The sequence below is a fragment of the Denticeps clupeoides genome, chromosome 16 (genome assembly GCF_900700375.1).
Source record: "Denticeps clupeoides chromosome 16, fDenClu1.1, whole genome shotgun sequence".
In the NCBI taxonomy this organism is placed as follows: Eukaryota; Metazoa; Chordata; class Actinopteri; order Clupeiformes; family Denticipitidae; genus Denticeps; species Denticeps clupeoides.
The window spans coordinates 3,742,387-3,764,466 of NC_041722.1; the positions used below are offsets into that span (position 1 = coordinate 3,742,387).

General features: G+C 41.9%; 2 protein-coding genes across 4 annotated transcripts in view; one reads left to right on the forward strand and one right to left on the reverse strand.

Annotated features, from left to right (window-relative positions):
• Nucleotides 1-7,153, forward strand: part of adam10a (ADAM metallopeptidase domain 10a) — a 52,519-nt gene extending 45,366 nt beyond the window's left edge. Inside the window, exons 5-16 of the mRNA XM_028955661.1 lie at nt 608-708; nt 861-1,016; nt 1,102-1,194; nt 2,481-2,664; nt 3,842-4,005; nt 4,836-5,019; nt 5,229-5,379; nt 5,498-5,681; nt 5,772-5,883; nt 5,970-6,190; nt 6,298-6,424; nt 6,938-7,153. Of these exons, the coding sequence (XP_028811494.1) occupies nt 608-708; nt 861-1,016; nt 1,102-1,194; nt 2,481-2,664; nt 3,842-4,005; nt 4,836-5,019; nt 5,229-5,379; nt 5,498-5,681; nt 5,772-5,883; nt 5,970-6,190; nt 6,298-6,424; nt 6,938-7,053 (1,793 nt within the window). The 3' untranslated portion in view covers nt 7,054-7,153. The remainder of the gene's footprint in view (nt 1-607; nt 709-860; nt 1,017-1,101; nt 1,195-2,480; nt 2,665-3,841; nt 4,006-4,835; nt 5,020-5,228; nt 5,380-5,497; nt 5,682-5,771; nt 5,884-5,969; nt 6,191-6,297; nt 6,425-6,937) is intronic.
• Nucleotides 7,154-16,118: 8,965 nt separating this feature from the next.
• The window catches only part of aqp9b (aquaporin 9b), a 7,790-nt gene continuing 1,828 nt past the window's right edge, over nt 16,119-22,080 (reverse strand). The window contains exons 3-7 of one of the 3 annotated variants that reach the window (XR_003742735.1): nt 21,116-21,253; nt 20,658-20,776; nt 19,741-19,958; nt 18,834-19,273; nt 17,525-17,637 (exon numbers count right to left, since the gene is read on the reverse strand). Coding sequence is in view for 2 of the 3 variants with exons in the window: in XM_028956458.1 (XP_028812291.1) it covers nt 17,469-17,637; nt 19,741-19,958; nt 20,658-20,776; nt 21,116-21,253 (644 nt within the window). In the remaining variant the exon portion in view is untranslated. Of the gene's footprint in view, nt 19,274-19,740; nt 19,959-20,657; nt 20,777-21,115; nt 21,254-22,080 lie in introns of all 3 variants that reach the window. The other 2 variants (XM_028956458.1, XM_028956459.1) reach the window with 2 other exon arrangements.

Here is a 22,080-nt window from a genome sequence, read left to right on the forward strand (position 1 = left end):
GTATATACTGCTTTTTATGGCACAATTGTAGATGTCACTTGTACCGAAGGAATGCTTCAGAATGATTGGTAATGTGCTGGCATCTCACGATTCCCCGGCCAGAGGGTTGATGATGACATCAGCAGTTAGTTCTGGTGATTGGGTCCTGTAAATTGAAGCTGGAGCTGGCTGGCCTTCTTATTATGCATTAAAGCAACTTTAGCTGGCTTACTTTCTCATCTCTCTCTCTCTCTCGCACACACACACACACACACACACACACACACACACACACACACACACACACACACACACACACAGCCCCTTCTTATCAGACTGCTGAGGTCTATTGATATTTGGTGGGCTGTTTGTTTAGAGCCTTGTCCAAAGACTACACTGGTCCTGTGAGGCTCTGCGGCCAGTGGGTTCAGTAAACAAATCAAAAGTGGGCGTGTGTTGTGAATAATGAGAGTATGGATCAGTTTCTCAAGTGCAGCATCTGTAATAAATGAGGCTTTGGCGTTGGTGCACATTTGTACGGTCTGATTTGTGAAGTGTGTGTGTGTGTGTGTGTGTGTGTGTGTGTGTGTGTGTGTTTTTTAAAAAAAATGTTCTGTGCAAAATGCAGATTATCCTCATAAGTATGGTGCAGAGGGAGGCTGTGCTGATCGCTCTGTGTTTGAGAGGATGAAGAAATACCAGGCCTCTGCAGTGGAGAGCACCAAGGAGGTTTGTGTGCTTGCACACATTCACCCGCACTCTTTGAAATGAATAAAGCGCACACTTACTACTGTACTATCTGCACATTTCCCCAAGTTCTCAGTTTCTGATGACTACATCTTGTGATCAGTATTTGGATGAATACCCATAATCCCTTGCAGAAAGCTCACAGTATGGCGGAGGACGAGGATACCGGCCCGGTCATTCTGCGGAAACGGCGAGCAGCTTCCAAAGAACAGAACACCTGTCAACTGTTCATCCAAACAGACCACCTCTTCTACAAATACTACGGCACCAGAGAGGCGGTCATCGCCCAGGTAACCAAAAACAGCACAGCTATACCACACATCACCCACAGAGCACCAGGGATGGTTAATTCACCTCCTTCCACCCACTCTCCAGATCTCCAGCCATGTTAAAGCCATCGACTCTATCTATCAAAGCACCGACTTCCAGGGCATCCGTAACATCAGTTTCATGGTGAAGCGGATCAAGGTGAGATTTTGCTGCTTTTCAACACCCACAAGTCGCTTGATCAAAAATAATTACTTGTCATGGATATGCTGGGGGGAAAAGAAGTAGAACTAAAATAACAGAAGGTAATAATAGGTTAGTCAGTCTCTTCACAGTAGCAGAAGCAGCAAAAATGCAGTGACCGACTTTTTTGTGTGTGTCTGTGGTTGGCTATTTTTGTAATTAAACTGCTTTGATTGACACATTTAGCAAAAGATGAATTAAATCTAGTCCTAGACTAAAAGCATTTTTGAAGGCAGACCTTTGAAGCTCTTTTTAGGCTTAATACATGAACAGGACACTGACCCTGTGTGTGTGTTTGTTTGTTTATGAATTATAAATACTGGTATACAAAAATATTGAAACCAAAAAAAAAGATATTGATATTATTTTGAGTACCAGGACCTATACAAATTTTTATTTTTGCTTTAAATATAGCTTCTGATGTAAATGGCAGCTGTCTTAACAGCAGGAGCTCTGCCAGGTTCCATTTACAGCAGCAGCTCGCCTCTAACTGAAATCATCTTTGCCTCATCCGACTCATTTATCTCCTCAACAAGGGGACTGCTGCAGCCTCACGCTTTGGAAGGGCGTGGATATTTTCCCCCACTTCTATACCATGTGCCAGGCTGGTTTGCTGCAGGCTCTAGCTTAGCTCTCTGTTTCAGTGTACTGCATCTCTCTCCACTGATAAAACAAGACTGGGATCAGACCTTTGTTGACCCAAAGCCATTTGGGAAATGAATTTCTACACCACTAATTGAAAATCCATAAGATTATTTTGTGTGCCACTGTGGTGATTTTGTCATCTAATGAAGCCGAGTTTCATTCCATTTCATGAGTCGAGCTGATTGATTTGACCCTGATCCACTGAGCGATGAGAGCCTTGCCTTAGTCTGAGAAACATGATGGCCGAAACATGAAGCGGCAAAAAAAAAAAAAACTGGCTGAATGCTGGGCTATATAGACTAAAAAGATGTTCAGTTGAATAACCTGATGTTGGTGAGTCTGCTTTAAAACACACCATGCCCAATCAGGATCAGACACATACCGGGAATCAGGAAATGAAAAATAAAATGGAATTTATGGATGTAAAAACAGGAAAATATAACTCTTAATTTTGCACTTAAAAACATAATAATCTGAAGGTCCTGGACCGTGTGTGTGTGTGTGTGTGTGTGTGTGTGTGTGTGTGTGTGTGTGTGTGTGTTGTCAAAAGCAATCAAAATATAACCCTTTTCCTCCTGTGATTTTTCTCTCTTTCTCAGATCAACATGACCGAAGATGAGAAGGATATAACCAATCCCTTCCGCTTTTCCAACCTCGGGGTGGAGAAGTTTCTGGAACTCAACTCCGAGCAGGACCACAATGATTACTGCCTGGCCTATGTCTTCACAGACAGAGACTTTGATGATGGAGTGCTGGGGCTTGCTTGGGTTGGAGCCCCAACAGGTTTGTTCGCACTGTCTCCCCATTTATGAAATTTGTACTATAGTTTCTCCCGGGCCTCATTAGTCTCATTAACCCAAACACACTTGCCTGAAATAGAAACACTTCTAGTGCGTGTCTCACTCACATAGTTCAGTTCAGCTGATTTTTACAGTAGGTGATTAGCTGCTAGAGGTCCAGAGATGCGTAAATACATACACAGCATCATGACATCTCAGCCTAATCCTACCCTTAAAATTGACCTTAGTGACCTCTGAGAACTTCATTCTTCATCTTTTTTTTTTTTTTTTTTTTACGTCTAATTAAGTTCCATTGCAAATATTTCTTAAATGCTGTTTTTTCCTGACACATCCCAGAGGTGCCAAATTTTCCACTATGCAACCCATTTATTTCAGAAGAAATTGTACTAAATTGTACTGAATGGTACTAGGTGAGTAGAATTAAAAAAAAAAAAAAAATGGCATGCTATGCCACTCGTACACTCTTTATATAAAGAGTGTACATATATATATGTGTGAGTTTGTGTGGTAAAACACTTAATTAAAATGTATTGGGGGCCTGCATGTTGTATAAGACTGTACCTCAGAAATGCTCTTTTTTTTTTTTTTTTTTTTTTTTTTTAACGGAGTGGGCTCAGACCACACACATGTGCACGGACAAAAAGAAGTGGACGAGATTGCCTAGTCAAGACTGCAAAAGGGATCAGTTGCCATGGATACAGAATTGACATTTATTGCAAGTTCCACCTGGGGACTGGGGACAAATGTACAGATTGAATCATGCCCAGGAAAATTACTTTATTGTATGTGTGTGAGAGAGTGTGTTCCAGCTGCTTTGATGATTGTATATAAGTTCTGTCAGCTTGCATATTCAAAATGTACAGTCCGGCACACTGGCCTCACACACACAAAAGGACAATATAAATTAAACCAGTTGCACTTCAGTTTACTTCTAATTTGTTTTACTTTTTAGTCAAATTTAATTTAAACTTCAAAACACCAGACCCCTGCACATGGCACCAATTTTAGAAATACACATCTAGCAGGATTGTCGTATTTGTAATGGACTCTTTTGTACAGATTACATTTGTTGGGCCTCTAGTCTGAATAAATCCTGCTGAATCCTCTTGAATATGATGTGTGTGTGTGTGTGTGTGTGTGTGTGTGTGTGTTGACTGCAGGCAGCTCAGGTGGCATCTGCGAGTTGAAGAAGACTTACTCTGATGGGAAGACAAAGTCCCTGAACACGGGCATCATTACAGTGCAGAACTACGCCTCCCACGTGCCACCAAAAGTCTCACATATCACCTTCGCCCACGAGGTCGGCCACAACTTCGGCTCACCGGTGAGCAGCTCGCTTCGGCCGGGTGCACGGTCCACGCACTCCAGTGATGCTGGATCAGCTATCTGTGGTTATCAGCCCCTCCAGGATTTTACCTTGTCGGACTCACAGCAACACCTATGGATTCTTTGCACACTTGCAGTTTGGTCCAGCCACCACAACCTTTCCTCAATTTTTCCCATTATGTATAGTTTCTGGTTGTGAAGGTGCTGGTGTTACGTATCAACTGGTGATTTCAGAAATTACGCTTCAAGTGACCTAATAAAATAATGGGTGTTAAAGCAACTTTAGCTGGCTTACTTTCTCATCTCTCTCGCACACACACACACACACACACACACACACATATGTCATATTGTATAATACGATTAATGAGTTTTATACAAGCATAAAAAAGCTAAATATGCATCAACAGGATTCAAGGCACAGGAATTCACATGCTGCACATTTTCCTGCTGTTAATATTCCGCAGGAAGATGCACTATTCTAACCTGGTCTGATTTCCTCAAATTGTCAAAATGGAAAAACATACAAATTCAAGGGAAAGAGAAGTCCATTTATTTTGCATTTGAACTTTTAAAACTACACTTTCATTGTGTCTCTTAATTTCTGACCGACTGAAAGTCAGTCAGAGTCAGCCAGAGTCAAAGTCAGCCTTTGTTTGTTTTTTAATAAGTTGTGCAATATCACAGAATTGGCCCCATCATGTCATGTAATCGGAGTGCTTCTGTTCAATAATGAAAACGTAATCCACAACATGTTAACATGCAGTTTCTAACCACTAAACTTCTCACCTATAGACTCACGCTCTTGTTTTCTTGTGTTTTTTCCAGCATGACTCTGGCATCGAATGTACCCCTGGTGAGTCCAAGGCCCAGGACAAGAAGGAGAGTGGGAACTTCATCATGTATGCCAGGGCCACTTCAGGAGACAAGTACAACAACAACAAGTTCTCCATCTGCAGCATCCGCAACATCAGCCTGGTGCTGGAGAAGAAGAGAAACATCTGCTTTGTCGGTAAGGACCATTCTTAGTTTTTTTTGTTTGTTCGCTTAGTTCCATCTCTGCTCTGTCATGATTTAAAACCAGGTTTTAAATGAAGAGTTGAGCAGTCACAGGGAGCTACAGTTTGGAGAGATGCATCTCAGTTTTATTAAGTACTGTGGCAGTCTTTAGCAGAGCTCAAAACGCTTCAAAACCCCCTTTTGATTCCTCTGTCTCTGCAGAATCCGGCCAGCCCATTTGTGGTAATGGTTTGGTGGAGGCTGGAGAGCAGTGTGACTGTGGCTACAGTGACCAGTGCAAAGATGATTGTTGCTACAATGCTAACCAGCCCGAAGGCAAAAAGTGCACCCTGAAGCCCCCTGCAAAATGCAGGCATGTACCATGCTGCAGCACTCAAAGGAATATGGAATAATATTCAGGGGTGTCAGTCAAGATTCTAACAAAATGTTTTATTTTCTCCACCACTTCCACCTTTCTTCTCTCTCTCTAGTCCAAGTCAAGGTCCATGCTGTACGTCTCAGTGTACTTTTAAAAGCAGCAGTGAGAAGTGTAGGGATGACAGTGAATGTGCCTACGAGGGCAAGTGTAACGGCCTCACGGCCCAGTGCCCTACCTCCGAGCCCAAAGCCAACTTCACTTCCTGCCACAGCGACACACAAGTCTGCCTCAACGGGGTGAGGATTTTTAACCATGTGAAGACCAGCAGTCTTGCCTGTTTGAAGCGAGCAGTGAAAGGTAAATCTTCCTCTTTTCCTCTCGTTCAGGTGTGCACTGGCTCAATCTGTGCGAAGTATGGACTGGACGTGTGCACATGTGCCAGTACAGATGCCAAGGATGAGAGTGCGGAACTGTGCCACGTCTGCTGCAGCGAGAAAAGTCAGTGTGTTGCACACTCCATTTCTCAACTGCTCCAAATCTTTATTAAAATAGAATTGAATAGATTTTAATTTTGTTTGTTGTAGTGAAGCCCAACACCTGCAGCAGCACCAGCTCTGAGAAGTGGAAGAAATTCTTTAACGGCCGGGTCATCACACTGCAGCCAGGCTCGCCCTGTAACGACTTCAAGGGTTACTGCGACGTCTTCATGAAGTGCCGTCTGGTGGATGCTGATGGGCCCTTAGCTCGACTGAAAAAAGCAATCTTCGACCCAGAGCTCTATGAGAACATTGCAGAATGGATAGTGGCAAGTTTCTCTCTCTTTGTCTCAAACACACATATACTAAATTGAATGTTAATTAAACATTGTGCAATGCATTCTGTATATACTTTTTGTGTGTGTGTGTCTTACAGGCTCATTGGTGGGCAGTGCTGCTGATGGGCATTGCTTTCATAATGCTGATGGCTGGCTTCATCAAGATATGCAGCGTCCATACACCCAGCAGCAACCCCAAACTACCACCACCCAAAGAACTGCCAGGTGAGTTGTGCCCCATTTCATTATAATGTTTTCAGCTCTTGCTTTTTTGTTTTTATTATAATTTCTGTGTGGCCTGGTACATATCCAAAGACCAGTGGTTGGGGATCACTAATCTAAAACATTCCCCATGTCTCCTTCCACACCAGTCACTCTGCTCAAGTCTGTCCAAAAACATACGGTCCAATCTGGAAGGGCATCAGATTAACTGGCAGAACATCTTTTGCAGCACATTTTCAGAACAGGGGGAAAAGAGGAATGTTTGAAGGCTCCCTGAGTTGATGTAATAAAGTCCAAAAAAAGTCCAGAAATGGCTGCACAGCCTGCAGAGAATCATATCAAATCAGATAGTACCTGCCCTTTAAAGACGGGTCCTTCTGGCATTAAATAGTTTCATTGACACATGGAGGACTATTTCATATTGTCTTCACTTTGATTAATTTGATAATAAATGCATGCAATATGGATGAAGAATAACAACGGGTAATACATAATACATGCTCCTGTCTCCCTCAGCCACCCTTCGGCGAATGAGGCCACGGCACTCGCAGCAAGGCCAGACTCAACCGCAGCGGCCCCAGAGGCAGCGGCAGACCAGAGAGAACTACCAGATGGGCCAAATGAGGCGCTGAACCTGCCTCCGCTATGCCTTGGTTCTTACTAGTGCCTACAGTGGGAACACTTCACTCCAAAGAGTAACCATACCAGTCAATTGGACCCCCATTCTGGACCCCCCTTGTCTTTTTTTTTTTTTTTTTTTTTTTTTTTTTCCTCCCCTCTTTTCATCTTCTCTCAGTGGACAATGGCATTGTGAGATAGGAGCCACTGTATTAAACTTGTCCAGCTCTGCTCTGCTCAGAACCTGGCCATTCACAGGAACTGGATGGAGGTGGGGGGGGTCAGTAGAAAACAATCACCTTGTTTTTCATTTTGGGCTGTTGTCTTCACCTTTTCCCTTTTGTCTTCATTTTCCTTTATTTTTTTTCCTCTTCTAGCAGATTGATGACATGTTTGAACACCATGTTTTTCCCCCCCTCTGTTCTACCCTTCATTTTTCATTTCTCCTGAAGTGCTGCTCTCCAGCACAGGAAAACACGGCGGCAGGTCAAGTGGAATTACGCCGCCAGTTGCGGCCAGAGAGCACGGGCTTAGTGTGCAAGAGACTCATTTGCCAACGTAATTAAATGTTTTAAAACAAACATAAAAAAGCAGGCTTTTATTACTAGAGCTTACTTGTTCTTTTTCCTGCGTGAAAATTGTACAAATGTGGCAATCTAGAGTTTTTGTTTTTTTTTTTTTTCTTTCTTTTTCTTATCATTTACCTGCTGATCATGAAATGATCATTTACTGTTTTAATTGACACTCAGGATTCAAATACAAGTAGGAGAAGACCATGTGAAACAGTCTTAGGTGGTGAAGAGGAGAAAAGAAGTAGGTTTCTGGTGGCTGCACACTTCAGAATCCTGTCAACATTTCAAATGTTTGCTTATTAGAGGGATGGAGGGCTTGAAGGCTGAAGGGAGTTAAAAATAAATAAATAAATAAATAAATAAAAAACACACACATTAAAAATGCATTGAAGCCCATCCTTCGAGCACATGGAGCATGATTCTGACATGTGAAGTAAGCTACCGCCGGATTGTGTGCTGGACAGAAACATGCCTTAGGAGAATTACTTTTGCCTAGGCAGGCAGACAGGCTGCGTACAATATTACGATTGTAGGACTGACTTTTTTTTTTTTTTTTTTTCTTTTTGCATCTTTTTGCATTTTGCTTTTTCCCCCCTCTTGTTTCTCTACATACTGATTGATTCTAATGGCAATCAAGCAAATCAAATAACCACTATTTATATTAAATCCCCTGTAAAATTAAGGTAGTGTTTTTTGTTGCTACCCAGAGTCTTTAGGAAAGACATTCTGTGTTCAGCTACGTGAAAAAGGTGAAGTTCCACCCAGTAAATGTTCTAAATGCTTCACCATAGAAACAAGATTTACGCTTTTGCTCATTTTATGGACTCTCAAGTAGTCACTTGTTTTTCCCCCCATGCAACCACTGGAGCCACCTCATGTATTCATGTACGGTATGCTGGATAGAAAAAGACTGGTCTAGCTGACTAGGTTTCTATACTATTCTCTTTGTGTGCATATTTGTTATTACATTTGGCTGTTGCTGGTGCTCTTGTGTAATCTAGTCCGGTGGCACCCAGTCATATCCAAAATTTACAGTCACTTGTCACCATTACTGTCTGCATGGTAAATCTGAACTGAAATGCGGCATTCCGAAGTATATAAAACAGGAAAGTGTGAGTGGCTTCACTAACCATTCATGAACAACGCTGAGGTTTTCAAGTCAACTGTTGCATGAAATGGACCTGAGAATATCCCCAAGGGCCAGATTCCCAGAGCCTCACCTCAGATCTGTTAGAGAGAGAGGATCTTTGAGGAATTGGGGAAGTGACATAAGATAAAATTGGTCCTCCACGTCAACCTTGAGTTTGTGTCGTCACTGAGGTTTTCCAATTTGATTCCATGTATCTGAAGTGCTCCCGTCTGCTTCCTTCAGACATGGACCGTGATGGCCTGTTTATTGAAGACAGCGTCTTGTTATTATATCTGGAAGAAAACTTTGTTGGAGGCTGCACTGGAACTGCACACTTACCCCCAAAAAAACCCTCGGTTCTCAGATATTCATCTAGAAGCTGCTGGTTTCTGTGCGTCACTCATTAAATGTTTAAAAATACATTTAAAAAATGTTGCTCCCTAGCTTCTTAACTTTTATTCAAAGTGTCTTGCTTTTGTGTCTGTGGGTTTTAGTGGACGATTTAAAGACCAACTCCTTAAATCAGCGCGCTCATCTATAATTGTAATTTGGCTTGAGCTGTTCTCCTTGTTCTAGTCTTGTTATTCTGTGGTAAAGTGGTTTGGGTGGTGGTGGTGGTGGCGGCGAGGCCTGGGACGACGACTTTTAATTATTATTATTATTTTCCTCTCTCTTTCCACTTCTCACATACTGCTTAAAGAGAAAAGTGCACTGAGATATAAGTGATGTATGCAGAAAGAATTGAGGATGGGGGGGGGGGTCTAATACTACTGTCTGATTTTAACGTCCGCTGTGTTTTATACAGTATCCTTTTTTTTTTTTTTTTTTTTTTTTTTTTTTCTTTCCATTTGCGCTCACTTTGGAAATTTTTCTAAAATTACATTAAAAGTATTGTGCAAAGATATGTAATTTTTGAAGTACTTGAAATGCATTAATAAAAATAGATGATCAAAATGGGCATTTTATTTATTTATTTATTTGGACTGGTTATTGATAAATGGACTGATGTCTGATAACATTTCATGCACACATACTGTATCTCATAATCTCTCATGTAAACTACTGTCCCTTTTGTAGAAACACCTGCTATTAACCTGACATTTAAGATAAGATAAACCTTTATTAGACACAAAGGTAAGAGCAGCAAAAAATAAATATGTATATGTATTTATCTATTTAATCAATTAAATGTAAAAAGCTAAAACCCTAAAAAATCATCATCAGGTCATCAGGAATAGCAAAGAAAGCAGTCTTGCATGCCTCCCAGAGTTCATCAATATTCTTTGGTTTTGTCTTCCATGTTTCCTCGTTCATCCTACCCCACACATGCTCAATGATGTTCATGTCTGGTGACTGGGCTGGCCAATCCTGGAGCATCTTGATCTTCTTCGCCTTGAGGAACTTTGATGTGGAGATGGAAGTATGTGATGGAGCACCATCCTGCTGCAGAATTTGGCCTCTTTTATGGTTTGGAATATAAAAGGTAGTTAAGATTTCTTGGTATTTCAGACTATTGATGTTGAGTCCACCCTGCAGATCTCTCGCACAACACCATACTGGATGTAATCCCAGACCATGATTATTCCGCCACCAAACTTCACTGTTTTCTGGGTGAATCTTGGAGCCATGCGGGTACCAGTAGTTCTCCTGCAAGATTCATCTGAAAAAATCCACATTCTGCCACTTTTCCAGCATCCATCCTTTTAGCAGGCTGTGGGCCTTGGCAAATGCCACACAGTTTTTCAATTGTCTTTTGTTTAGTGCTGGCTTCTGGGCACTGATTCGACCATGGAGGCCATTTCGAGACAGAATCCGACAAACTGTTCTGGTTGACAGAGAGACTTCAGGTGACCAGGTCTAGTGGAGCTCTGCTGCAGTGGAAAATTGGCTGGCCTTGGATTTTGGAGCCAACAAACGGTCCTCTCGAGCAGTTGTCTTGTGGGGACTGCCTGACCTGGGCTTGTCAAAAATGTCTCCAGTTTCTAAAGATCTAATTCCAGCTTGTGGGAGATGGTTTCCCAGCTTGTGGGAGCTTGTGGTGGAAAAGTTAGAGGAAAAGTATCTATGAAGCTCTCTCACTTCAATCGACATTGAGACACAAGACAGGAACAAGACAAAACCACCATTTCATTGCATTGTCCTTCAAGTTCAGCTTCTGTAAAAGAATTTTTAAAATAGTATTTGTTCTTGACTGTTTACATTTACATTTACGGCATTCAGCAGACGCCCTTACAACATGCTTTCCATCAAGTTACCATTGATGAAGTGATCATTTCCAGTTCACTAGGACCCCAACTATGAATACAATCTTTTTATTCACTCTGTTGTAGATTCTATACACAAGTTCGACAATAAGAAGATTACAAGTTCATCTAAATATTCTCTAAAGAGGAAGGTCTTGAGCTGCCGTTTGAAAATACTCAGTGCCTGAGCTGTTCTGACCTCGAGGGGTCAGAACATTCCACCACCGAGGGGCCAAGACGGAGAAGAGTCTAGATGAAGGTCTTCCTTTTACCTTTAGCGATGGGGAGACCAGGTGAGTAGTACTGGAGGCTCGGAGTAAACGAGGTGCAGTGCGAGGTGTAATAAGGGCTGTGAGGTAGGATGGTGCTACTCCTTGTTTGGCTTTGTAGGCCAGCATCAGTATTTTGAACCTGATGCGTGCAGCTACTGGGAGCCAGTGGAGGGAACGTAGCAGAGGGGTGGTGTGGGAGAATTTGGGAAGGTTGAAGGTCAGTCGTGCTGCTGCATTTTGTATGAGTTGTAGTTGAGTTGTTTAAGAGATCGTAGATCAAAAAGTAGAGACACTCAGGGTTAAGTGTCTTGCTTAGGGACACAATGGTAGTAAGTGGGGTTCGAACCTGTCATTTTGTGTTTTTCTGCTTCATAGGCGGGTGTGTTACCCGGTAGGCTACTGCCTGCCCATTTTGTTCAAGTCTGGAGTTTATCTCTCCACAAAGCTAAATATTGTACATGGCAGTGGTCCTGTTATCAGTGAAAGACAAACTAAGGCCAAAATCTCTACTCAGAACAATAAAGAGTACGCTGACATCTTTTGAAGTGAACTTCAGATTCGGGAGGCTTTGGAAGATTTACAAAGTTCAAAAATGAAAATAATTCAATCTCATGCTGGTGGTTGTCATGAGGTTATTTTACATCTGCAAAAGAAATGTTGGCTCTCTGCATTGATTTATAATGAGACCCTGAAAGGAAAGCGTGCGCACGCTGCTTCTCAGAATGGGGAATTTGGCGCCATGGAGCTCCCAAGGCCAGGGTTCTAAGTGGCTCTTCTCCTGAAAAGGAATAATGCAGAAACAGAGTTCCGTTCAGTTACACTGTTTGCAAGAATGACCTGAATGTACTAAAGTTTGCATTGTTGTCTCGTTCTGAATTCTTTTTTGAAAACACCATTGACGTGTTCATGATAATCAGCCGTACTTTTTTTGTTGAATCGCAATGTGGATTCTGTCTTCTGTCTCTGCCCCAAACCATATTTTACAAGATCACAAAGAAATGAAACACAGAGTAATTCAGAAAAAAATGGCCTCCTTTTCTGGAAGTTGAGTAATGAGGCCACTAGAGGGGGCTAAATACTTAGAAAAGAAACACCACCCCCATTGGTTGTCGGTCTGTCTGAAATTGTCTCTTGGCTACAGGTTTTACCTTTATTACGTGCATGATAAAAAAACCCCAAAAAACTTATGATCTGAATAAAAAAAAAAGAATATTGTACAAGTTGTTTTGACAGGTTCTAGCCTCTTGATATTGTGAACACGCATGCAGGAGGCTTTTATTAGAGCAAGGGCACTGTAGCATGAGCTTAAAGCTCAGTGAGTGGAAAAAAAACACTCCGTTCCCTTACTGTATTCTCACACGAGGCCGCTGTGATGAGAAGCGCAGCGTGAGCCACAGCACTGTGTGCTAATAGATTCCTCTTCTTTTTTTTTTAATGCTCACATCTGCCGTGCGGTTATGTAACTGGAACTACGTGGCCTATCTTCAGAAACGGTGCCTGAGGAGCGGTGAATGCATTTGAGGAGCCGCTACAGAGATGCGGAAGACAGCAGGCAGTGTTTGAAGTGTTTAATGCTTCCTGCTGCCAGAGCTGTTGTGTCGATGTCTCCACTCCCTGCCGTTGTCGCTCTTCTGACAGTCACCGCTACTGATCTGCGGGAATGCTCCCCCTAACCTGTCACCGACACCTACAACTCTTGGGTTTCCCCCCACTTTCATACGAATCCCGCCCAGTGTGAGCGTCCTCTGCTTCATGGGGAGGTTAATCATCATCAGGTCACCAATGTCCATGTCATTGGGAGGTGTGGGTTTTTTTGTTTTTTTTTTACCTGACATGGCCTCAGTGCTTTTCATGTGGCGAGGTGGCTGGAATCAGAAGAATCAAGCTCCACTTAAACCATGATAAACTAACATATTTTTTTAGGGCTATGGTGATGGTGCAACATCAGCTGCTGGACTGAATGTTCGGACCATGAGTTGGTCCTGTATGACGTTAAACAAAATGGGTTTTCCTTTCTGTCTCTCCAATAGTTGATGTCTTACTGAATTTCTGAAGAGGTGACTGTTCATTATTAAGAGACCTCTATGCTTCATGTCTGTGGGGTGATGTAATGAATTCAGGTTTGCTATTTATGGTCTTAGCCTGGCTTTTTAGTAAGAAAGGAATAAGTTAACTCACAAATTGATCTTCAGTGTGGTGGTCCACACAAGTTTGATGTCCTCCCTGATGCAACCCTCCACATTTACCCAAGAAATACACTGTCACATGTGTCCCAAGCAGCTGGGTTTTCACTACTATAAGGCAGGTTATATGTCCTTACGATGTCATAGAGGTTTCAGAATTCATAAGAAAACAAATGCTTTTGACTACTGTAAATTCTGGACTATAGAGACCGCACCTACTAACTTTTTAAAAGAAAAAAGAAATTGTACATTTGTCCCAATTAAAACTAGAGATATTAATGACGCAAGATGTTACAGGAAAGAATGTTTAATTAAATAGATTACATTAGATTTTCAGCATTTATCTGACGCCTGGTCTGAACCTGGGTCTTCTGGTTCAGTTACCCACTAGGCTACTACCACCCCGTAGATACCAGTAATACCAGTACCACCCCGTAAATACCAGTAATACTTAATTCTGAATGGTGCGTTTAACAGTACTAAAGTTGCCTTCTTTAGGGTGAAGGTTGAAGAAAGCTGTATTGTCAGCAGAAGTCATTGATTAACATAATCATCGTCCTACTGTGCACTCGAGCTCTACTTCCTTCTCAGACAGCCAGACTGATCGCTTTTAACGCATCATATGCATTCCTTTGTTTCTTTTCCATGATGAGCGTCTGTGCACTGAAGAATGGCTGATCTGAAGAATTAAGTGTGAGTTAGTTGCTGAAAGAGTTTCATTGCTCCACTGTGACCTGTTTATTTCACTGGTGTGATATGATGAGGTTAAATGTGTTGGCGGCTGGAACCAATTTGGCCTTTAAAAATGTATAAATTAGACGTATCGTTGTAAAAAACGCAGTTCTCAAAGCGTGTGAAAGAATCCCAGGATTACAGGCTTCGTTTTTGCATATTTTTGTTTTGCTTGTCCACTTTTGAAGGGTGTGAAAAACAGAATTTTTCTTTCTGAAGCCCTTTTCTCCTGAGGTGCGTGACCATTCCCTGCGCTTCAGGTCGCAGGGGGCGATGTTCAGATCAATTCATGTATTTAAAGGCAATTCCTAGACGTTCTTTAAAAGCTTCATTTATTATTAGAAAACCCTTTTAATAATAATCTGATTAAAGATGCAATAAAACTCATGACAGACTGATTATTTTTTAATATCACATACTTGTTTAAGAGTTTGATAAGAGGCTGTCTAGGGAGGGATTGTTACCTCTCGTCGCCTCAGCCAGGTGTGAGATGACTAGCAGGAGGCTCGGTATCAGCGGCCTGGCTGTGCTCATGGTGTGGGAATGTAAGGTCTTTCCTGGGAACAGGCAATCCACCTGAAAGCAGAGACGTTTTGGGAGTGTCGACAGAGGACATTTTAAAGTGGCAGGGGGCTTTCATTCATTTACATTTTCAGACAGACACGATTCCGGTAGGTGATAATAGGGCTGTGGACTGGTCTTGTGGTGAGTGTGTGTGTGTGTGTGTGTGTGTGTGTGTGTGTGTGTGTGTATATCAGCGAGACAGTTTGTGTTGTAGCCAACAGGTAAGAATGTACAAAGCTGGTCACTGGGGTCTGATTGGATGTTTTGTGAACATATAAAGTGTTGGAATGTTCATGTGTTATTTGCCAATACCATGAATTGCATTTGAAGATGTATTGCTGTTCACAGCAAGGCAACTCCAAATAGTACAGTATCAAATAATACACAATAATGTCTCTTTACCACGTCACCAGTAACAGCTAATTCTAAAATATTAAGACATCATTTATATAAAGTGCTAACCTTTTATCTTGTAATTGTGTAATTGCTGAAAATATTTCATTTTTATCTAATGGCTGATGTTTTCCATGTTTTACTGAGAATTTTTGGAATTTTATTGTTAAGTTTTGAGTTCCTTTCTTTAAACAGGACATTTATTAATAATAATAATGACAACAACAACAACAGTAATAATAGTAATACATTGTATCATGTTGTTGTCGTCCAAATACAAAACCAAACACACTTTACCTCTGCTGAATTTTTACTCCTGTCCCGCTATGAACGGGCCACTCAGAGGACAACCTCCACATCCTCTGCATAGCACATCTCTTTGTACCTACGTGCCATTATGGGATGGGATGATGGAATGTTTTAAATAGGATTTTGCTCTGGATGCCAGAAACCGGTCACTATTTACAATTAGGGTCAAACGGCTTGAAACCTTCCCATCTGGCATTAAACAGGACACTCGGCCATTTAGAAAGAGAGAGGAAACCAACAGCATTAGTGGGATTATCATGTCACTGTGACCACACCGGTCATCTGACCCTGCCATGGAGAGCAGCAACTTCTTCTTCTTCTTGAGGGTTGTGCACAAATGCAGTTTGAAGCGGCATGGCCTCAGATTGGTGCAAAAGAGCGCCATCAAGTGTTCAGAAAGGATCCTCAGCATTATTAAAGTCTGATATAAATGATTTATTCAGGCAGAATTTTCTCGTCGGTCTCTTCTGTCCATGTGACCTTAGGCAGTGACTTGACTCCTGGTGACTTGAAATGGAATAACACACTAGGTAGAGCTAAGCAAGATCATCTAATTGTTCCTTCTCACTTTTAAAAAACTTGTTTGTGTTGTGTTTGGCTACACTGGATTATTCCTGTAGATTTGCTTGTAATAGATTGTACTATCATTGCACTGTTTAGAAATGTAATATGGATTCCAGAGTAAATACACATAAAATATTTATTTTTGTAAAATCTACACATTGAATTCTTTAGTGAATGCATAGGATAATCACATAGCAGTTTCATCCAGTGACATAACAAAGAAGGAAAAATTTAAAATTTAAAATGTAAAACAGCATATTTGATCAATTATTCAACCTCTTCACAACATTTGTACCATCTGTAAAAGTGAATGAATCCTAAATTCATTTATCAACAGCGCTCAGCTAATTAACACACTCTTAATCTGTACCTCACAGGGATAAATCTGTCAGAATAATAACTGGTTATAAATATCCTGAACCGTTGCAGAGTGGAGTAGAAATAGCTGCTATGGAAATGGAAGGTTTCTTGTCATGCAATGCATTCCTGTATGCTGAGAGACTATTAGAGTGCGTGTGTGTGTTTTGCTACATGTGCATCCAAACGGTTATGTAAGCTTGGAACAAATGAATAAGTAATAAGAATAACGGTTTGTCAGAATGCATCGCTTGAGACTGAAGCTAGAAAAAGTGAAATAAAAAAACTGTAATATGGATTAACGTTAAGGCGGATTTTTTAAAAATTGTGTGCTGCCGGGTGAAGCAGAACCTGAATGGCTGAAATTACAATATAAAGTACAATACAGGTATTACAGCACAATATATACACTACAGTTCAGACATAAAAAATAAACTGGTAAGTTTAGAAATACCAAAAAGTCATATAAGTGACTGGCTGTAGACGTCTAATGTAACAGAATCCACTGTACCTGTAATTAAATGGATCTGATTTTTTACACAGCATATTCACATATTCATTGCATCCTTTCCACACCATATCTGGATTTTTATTCAATCTGGTGATGTGTGTGTGTGTTCATATAGACAACATGCAGCAGTGACCATTCCCTGTGGGCTCAGATTTAACTAAAAATAAAAACCCAGACCACTGATGCAGTTACAACATAGCATAAATAGCAGCTGAGCACAGTTTATGTCCCATAATATATTAAAATATCCACATACAAGCTCTGTGTTGTGCTTATGGTCTATTTCATTTGTCTGAGAATCCATTTTTTGCAACATTGAATATTAATGACTGGCTCCAACATGCCTGCATTCTGAAATAAAAATAATAATAAATCTGTTTGGCAAAATCACAGTGAACAATCAGCATAGTTTAACATACAGCAGGGTGGCGCTGCTGCATGTGAGAAATTCATATCAACATGCAGGAATAATTAACAAAGCTATAAAACATGCCTGAGATCTGTTGTGCATTTCAAAGTTCTCCTGAGCCTTTCCTAGTGAAGGGAGGTAGAGGGGGGAGATGGTGATGATGAACTCGGTTCTGTTGGCTCAGGGCTGGTTTAGCTCATGGTTATGATCTCATATTTTTCCTTGACGTTGTTGTCTTCTTCTGGGTGTTTCTGAGGTTCAGGATGGTGCAGTTCGATCAGAAGGAAATATATGCTGGCCCCCACCACACCTCCAACCATGGGACCTGCCACTGGGATCCACCACCAGCAGCCCCCCGCCCTGCAGACACAAACACACAAACACAGCAGTCTTAAAATACCAACGACAATGTGAATGATATACTCTATACATTTCATCATATACTCTATAAACATCAAGAAGCCAGAGATTACAATATTCCACTGTATTTTATTATATTCAGGTGCATAGTATTCCCTAACTGTCTCAAATATAATAGTGGAGCAGTTGTAATAGTTGCATGCACACATAAACACATTAAAAGAAACTTTTATGAAAGTGCCTAGAAAACCTAAAGCAGATTGCATATTATTATTATATTGAAAACATACAGAGGATTCAAACTGTGAATCCACCTTTCTTTCTTCCCTTTTACTTAGATGATAATGACTTCATTATCATCTAAGTCCGCTTCATCCTGATTTGTCAGGAGGTCAGATTGCCCACACCAGTCGGTAAAGTCCACTCAGCCCACGTCTATGCAGGCCGCAGAATGGGATTAGCTGCGCCCAGACAGAACCAGACCCAGGTAAACAACCTAATGAAAGTCTGAGCCCTCAGACACAAGCGTTCATGTGTGTCAGTCTGTGTGTGTGTGTGTGTGTGTGTGTGTGTGTGTGTGAGTGTGTGTGCGTTTAGTACACGTCTGTGCACGTCCGCAGGAACACAGGAAAGATCCTTGCCAGATTAAGAGCTGAGTGACCGTACGGTGTGTTTGTCCGTCTACCCATGTGTCACAGACCCAGTGCTGTATATGCGTAATGCGAGTCTGTCCACTGATTATTAGAAAAGCCTTTTCAATTATCTTAGTATAGTAGACTTTTTTTGTATCTGGTTTGTCTGGAATTGTGGGTTTGCTGTTCTTGATTCATTTTACTTTAATATATTTTCCATTTAAAAATGTAATACAATGACATTTCTAAAAATTTTAACAGTAGAATTTACATAACCAAATCATCCAGATCATTGTGCTCCCTCTTTTCAGGCGCTTTTTAAGTTATTGTCTGGTGCGGATCTTTGATCTGTGGGATCTTTGCCTCTCACAGCTTCACCTCACTGCAGATACACAGAACTGGGGGGATTGGTGTTGACACTGTAACCCGGCCCAGTTATCTCAAAGTAAATAGCAGAACAGCAGCAGGGAGCAGAGGAAGATTAAAAAATGATTTTCTCTCTCTCTCTGGTTCATGGGGCTGTTTGAATATTTATGTGTGGCATGTTTTATACCCCTCTCTCACATGCATGAGGAAAACAGAAGTGCTGAAAAATTCATCCAGATCATCCAGATGGGATAAGTGGAGGGGAGGAGCTGCGGCGGAGCCACATGTTCCCATTTCTCACGCTCAGCCTCGCTCACGAGGCTCCTGTCAGGTCGGCAGAGTCTGAGTGGGGCTTTCCTGCCTTGCCAGTTCCATAGCTGCTCTGTACCTGGGGGAGGTAGGACTTCAGGTCATTTCCAGCGTCTTGCTGACGCACTGTTGGAATTTGAGGATGTTTTTAAGTGAAGTGATTGTCACATGTGATACAACTAATGACGGGTTAATGAGAGGCCAGCGGTGGACATTGTTGGGTCTAAATGGTTGGACAGCACTTGTTTTGTTTAGATAAGAGCTGGAGGACTGAGACCATCCATCACGTCGTCCATGTCTGGTTTGGGAGGTTGAGGAGTAACTAAGACCTGAGAAAGCAGGGGAGGGGATGGTTGGTTCCATTAATTATTTATTTAAGGAGCTATGGAATGTTGCAGATGACACAAAAGTTAAAGTTAATGTCCCGCACATCAGTTTGGCTGAGTTGGCCTTTTAGTAGTTTTAACCAGAAATGCTCAAGGGTTACGCATTCAACTTGTTCCAAATCTCCATATCTGCTGTCTTGCATATTATTTACTGCACACATGCATAAAACGGTCCAGTTTAAACTATGTGTTGCAAAAAACAGACTGAAAAATGTTCATCTTTTTTCAGCTTGCACAAAGTTCTGTGAAATTCTGTACAATCTTGTGTTCAGGTGGAGGGGACACGGTGAAATGTTTTTTTTTCTGCTGTTGATACAGTTCCTGCTGCTCATGGTGGTGGTGCGATCTTCCAGTTAAACCTCTTTATTTTCCTGACTTTAAGCTGTGATCATACATGAGATTGGTCTTACTTGAACACCTCCATGCCCCACCCTGCCGCTGCAGTGAATGCCCGTGGCCCCAGGTCCCGAGCAGGGTTGATGGGATATCCGCAATTGAACCCCATGGACACTCCGATCGCCAAGATGCTCAGGCCAATCAGCAATGGCTCCGTGCCTTTTGGAGCTCCGATGTTCTTTTTATCAATAATGGCCAGGATACACAGCACCAGCGCGCCGGCCCCGATCACCTGTCCACACATGCGGCGACAGAATTAATCATTACACAGCAGAAAAACACCGACGGCCACAGGGTCAGGCTGGGCACTGGCTGACTCTCGTACTACATGGGTTTTACTTGTCTTGTCATGGAAGGTTGGATTTGTCAATTGAGCTGGAGGACATAGAGGACACAAATTGACATAAGAGCCATACACAGCTATTCACAGCTAGACATTCTGAGATTTGTCTAACTTTGCTTTTGGACAGATTTATTTATTGTGATGCACATTTAATTCTTTAAAAGCATCTTTTATCATTTTCTGGTGCACATGGGCTTCAAGAGGGCTCATGTGGGTAACCACGTATGACAAACACTGGCTTTCATTTTTTTACTGTTGGCCTGAACAATCCCTTTCTCCAGACAGATTTATCAATTATTTTTTCTTGCTTTGGTAATCTGTTGCAAATTTCATTAAATTGTGACTTTTGCGAAGAATATGGTTAATGATTACTTTTGCTTTGCTTTAACAAATCTGTGTCTGATCATGAACAGACAACCTGCACACATATGCACATCCACACACTAAACATTTATTTCCAGTTTACATTTTCATCTATGCATAAAGATTTCTCAGGATTATCCAGATTCTAAATCTGTAAGCAGATCACATCTTTAGCATGACTTGTCTTAGACCTTCAAATGCCATATTTGGTTAAACTTCCCATACCTGATCAATAAAGCCGTTAAGGACTGACAGGTGCTTTGCTGGGTAGGAAGCAAAGATCCCGGCAGTGGCGTTTTCCCCTGTGACCACGAAGGTGCCATTATTGAAGTCCATGAAAGCATCTACAGAGAAGAGAGTAAGAAGGAGAACATATATTCTGATCTTAACCAGAATGAGTCCATTTTCTGAATAAGATGCAATGTTGTCAGATTAAGACTTGTGTCTTAATCTTATAATCAACTCCTCCTGTAAACACTATATAAGAAATATTGTCTCATTCAAATAATCTTATATGGTCAGTACTCAGAAAATTGCTGCAATCTTTGTTGCTGTGATATGCTGGATACATGAACTTTAATCCATTAAATGACACTTTCAGTGTATGTTGTTACACAGGACTCAATGTAATTATTATGCATTTCTAATGTTTGCTTTTTGTAAATCCTGTAAAAAAAACCCACCATAGTACAACCCGAAAACAGCGCAGGATCCCACAAAAGCTCCCAGGAACTGTGCGGCCACGTAGACCGGGAACTTCTTCAACGGCAGCTTTCCCAGGACCACCATAGCCAGGGACACCGCCGGGTTCACATGGCCGCCTGTACACAGAAGCATCCACTCACTGTGGTTTCACGACCTTTTCGTGATTACCTCGTAAAATGCTTTACGCTGCTGTAAAAAACCATAACGCAGTTGGTGACTTCAGTCTGTAGAGTCAGTAAAAATCTCATCATGATGCTACAATTATTTTACACACACACACTGACGTTGGTTAAACACCCTGGTTCATGGGTGACCTCTGAGGGTCTCTGAGGACCTCGGCAGGGTTTTGGCGCCTCCCCCTCCCCCCGCCCAGGTCGCTAATCCTCCGAGCCGCTCGTAAATGGCCATAACAACCCAGTTAGACGGTCAGCAGGACATTGGCTGAGACATAAGCTGCCCGAATCTGATTAAGACGCACTTATACTGCAGCGTATGGGCGTGGTGCTGCTGGTGACCCGACCTGGAGCGTGGGTGGGAGCAGACGCAGGCCGAGAAAGAGCGATAGAAGAGGAACAAGGGATTCGCTCTGCAGAGAAGAGGGCCCATAGTGGGAAGCAGGTCTGTGTCCCAAACACAAAATGTAGTGGGGCCACTGTCACCTGCCCAAGTGCATCGTGGGCCTTCGTGGATGGCGTAATGAGACGTGTATATTTTATGTAGGGGAATTTCATACGCTTCATTTCGGTTCATTAACCTGTGTGTAAATTATGCCTGCTTGTACGGGGGATGGGGGTCTCACTTTATCCGAAACACCATTTGCTGGGTGGGCCGTGTGAGACCACCGAGACAATCTGCTGCCATTTATTAATGGCCCATAACTCTAGCTGTCAACATTTCCATCAATAATTACCCATAAACGCTGAGTCTGTGATACACCTTTTCA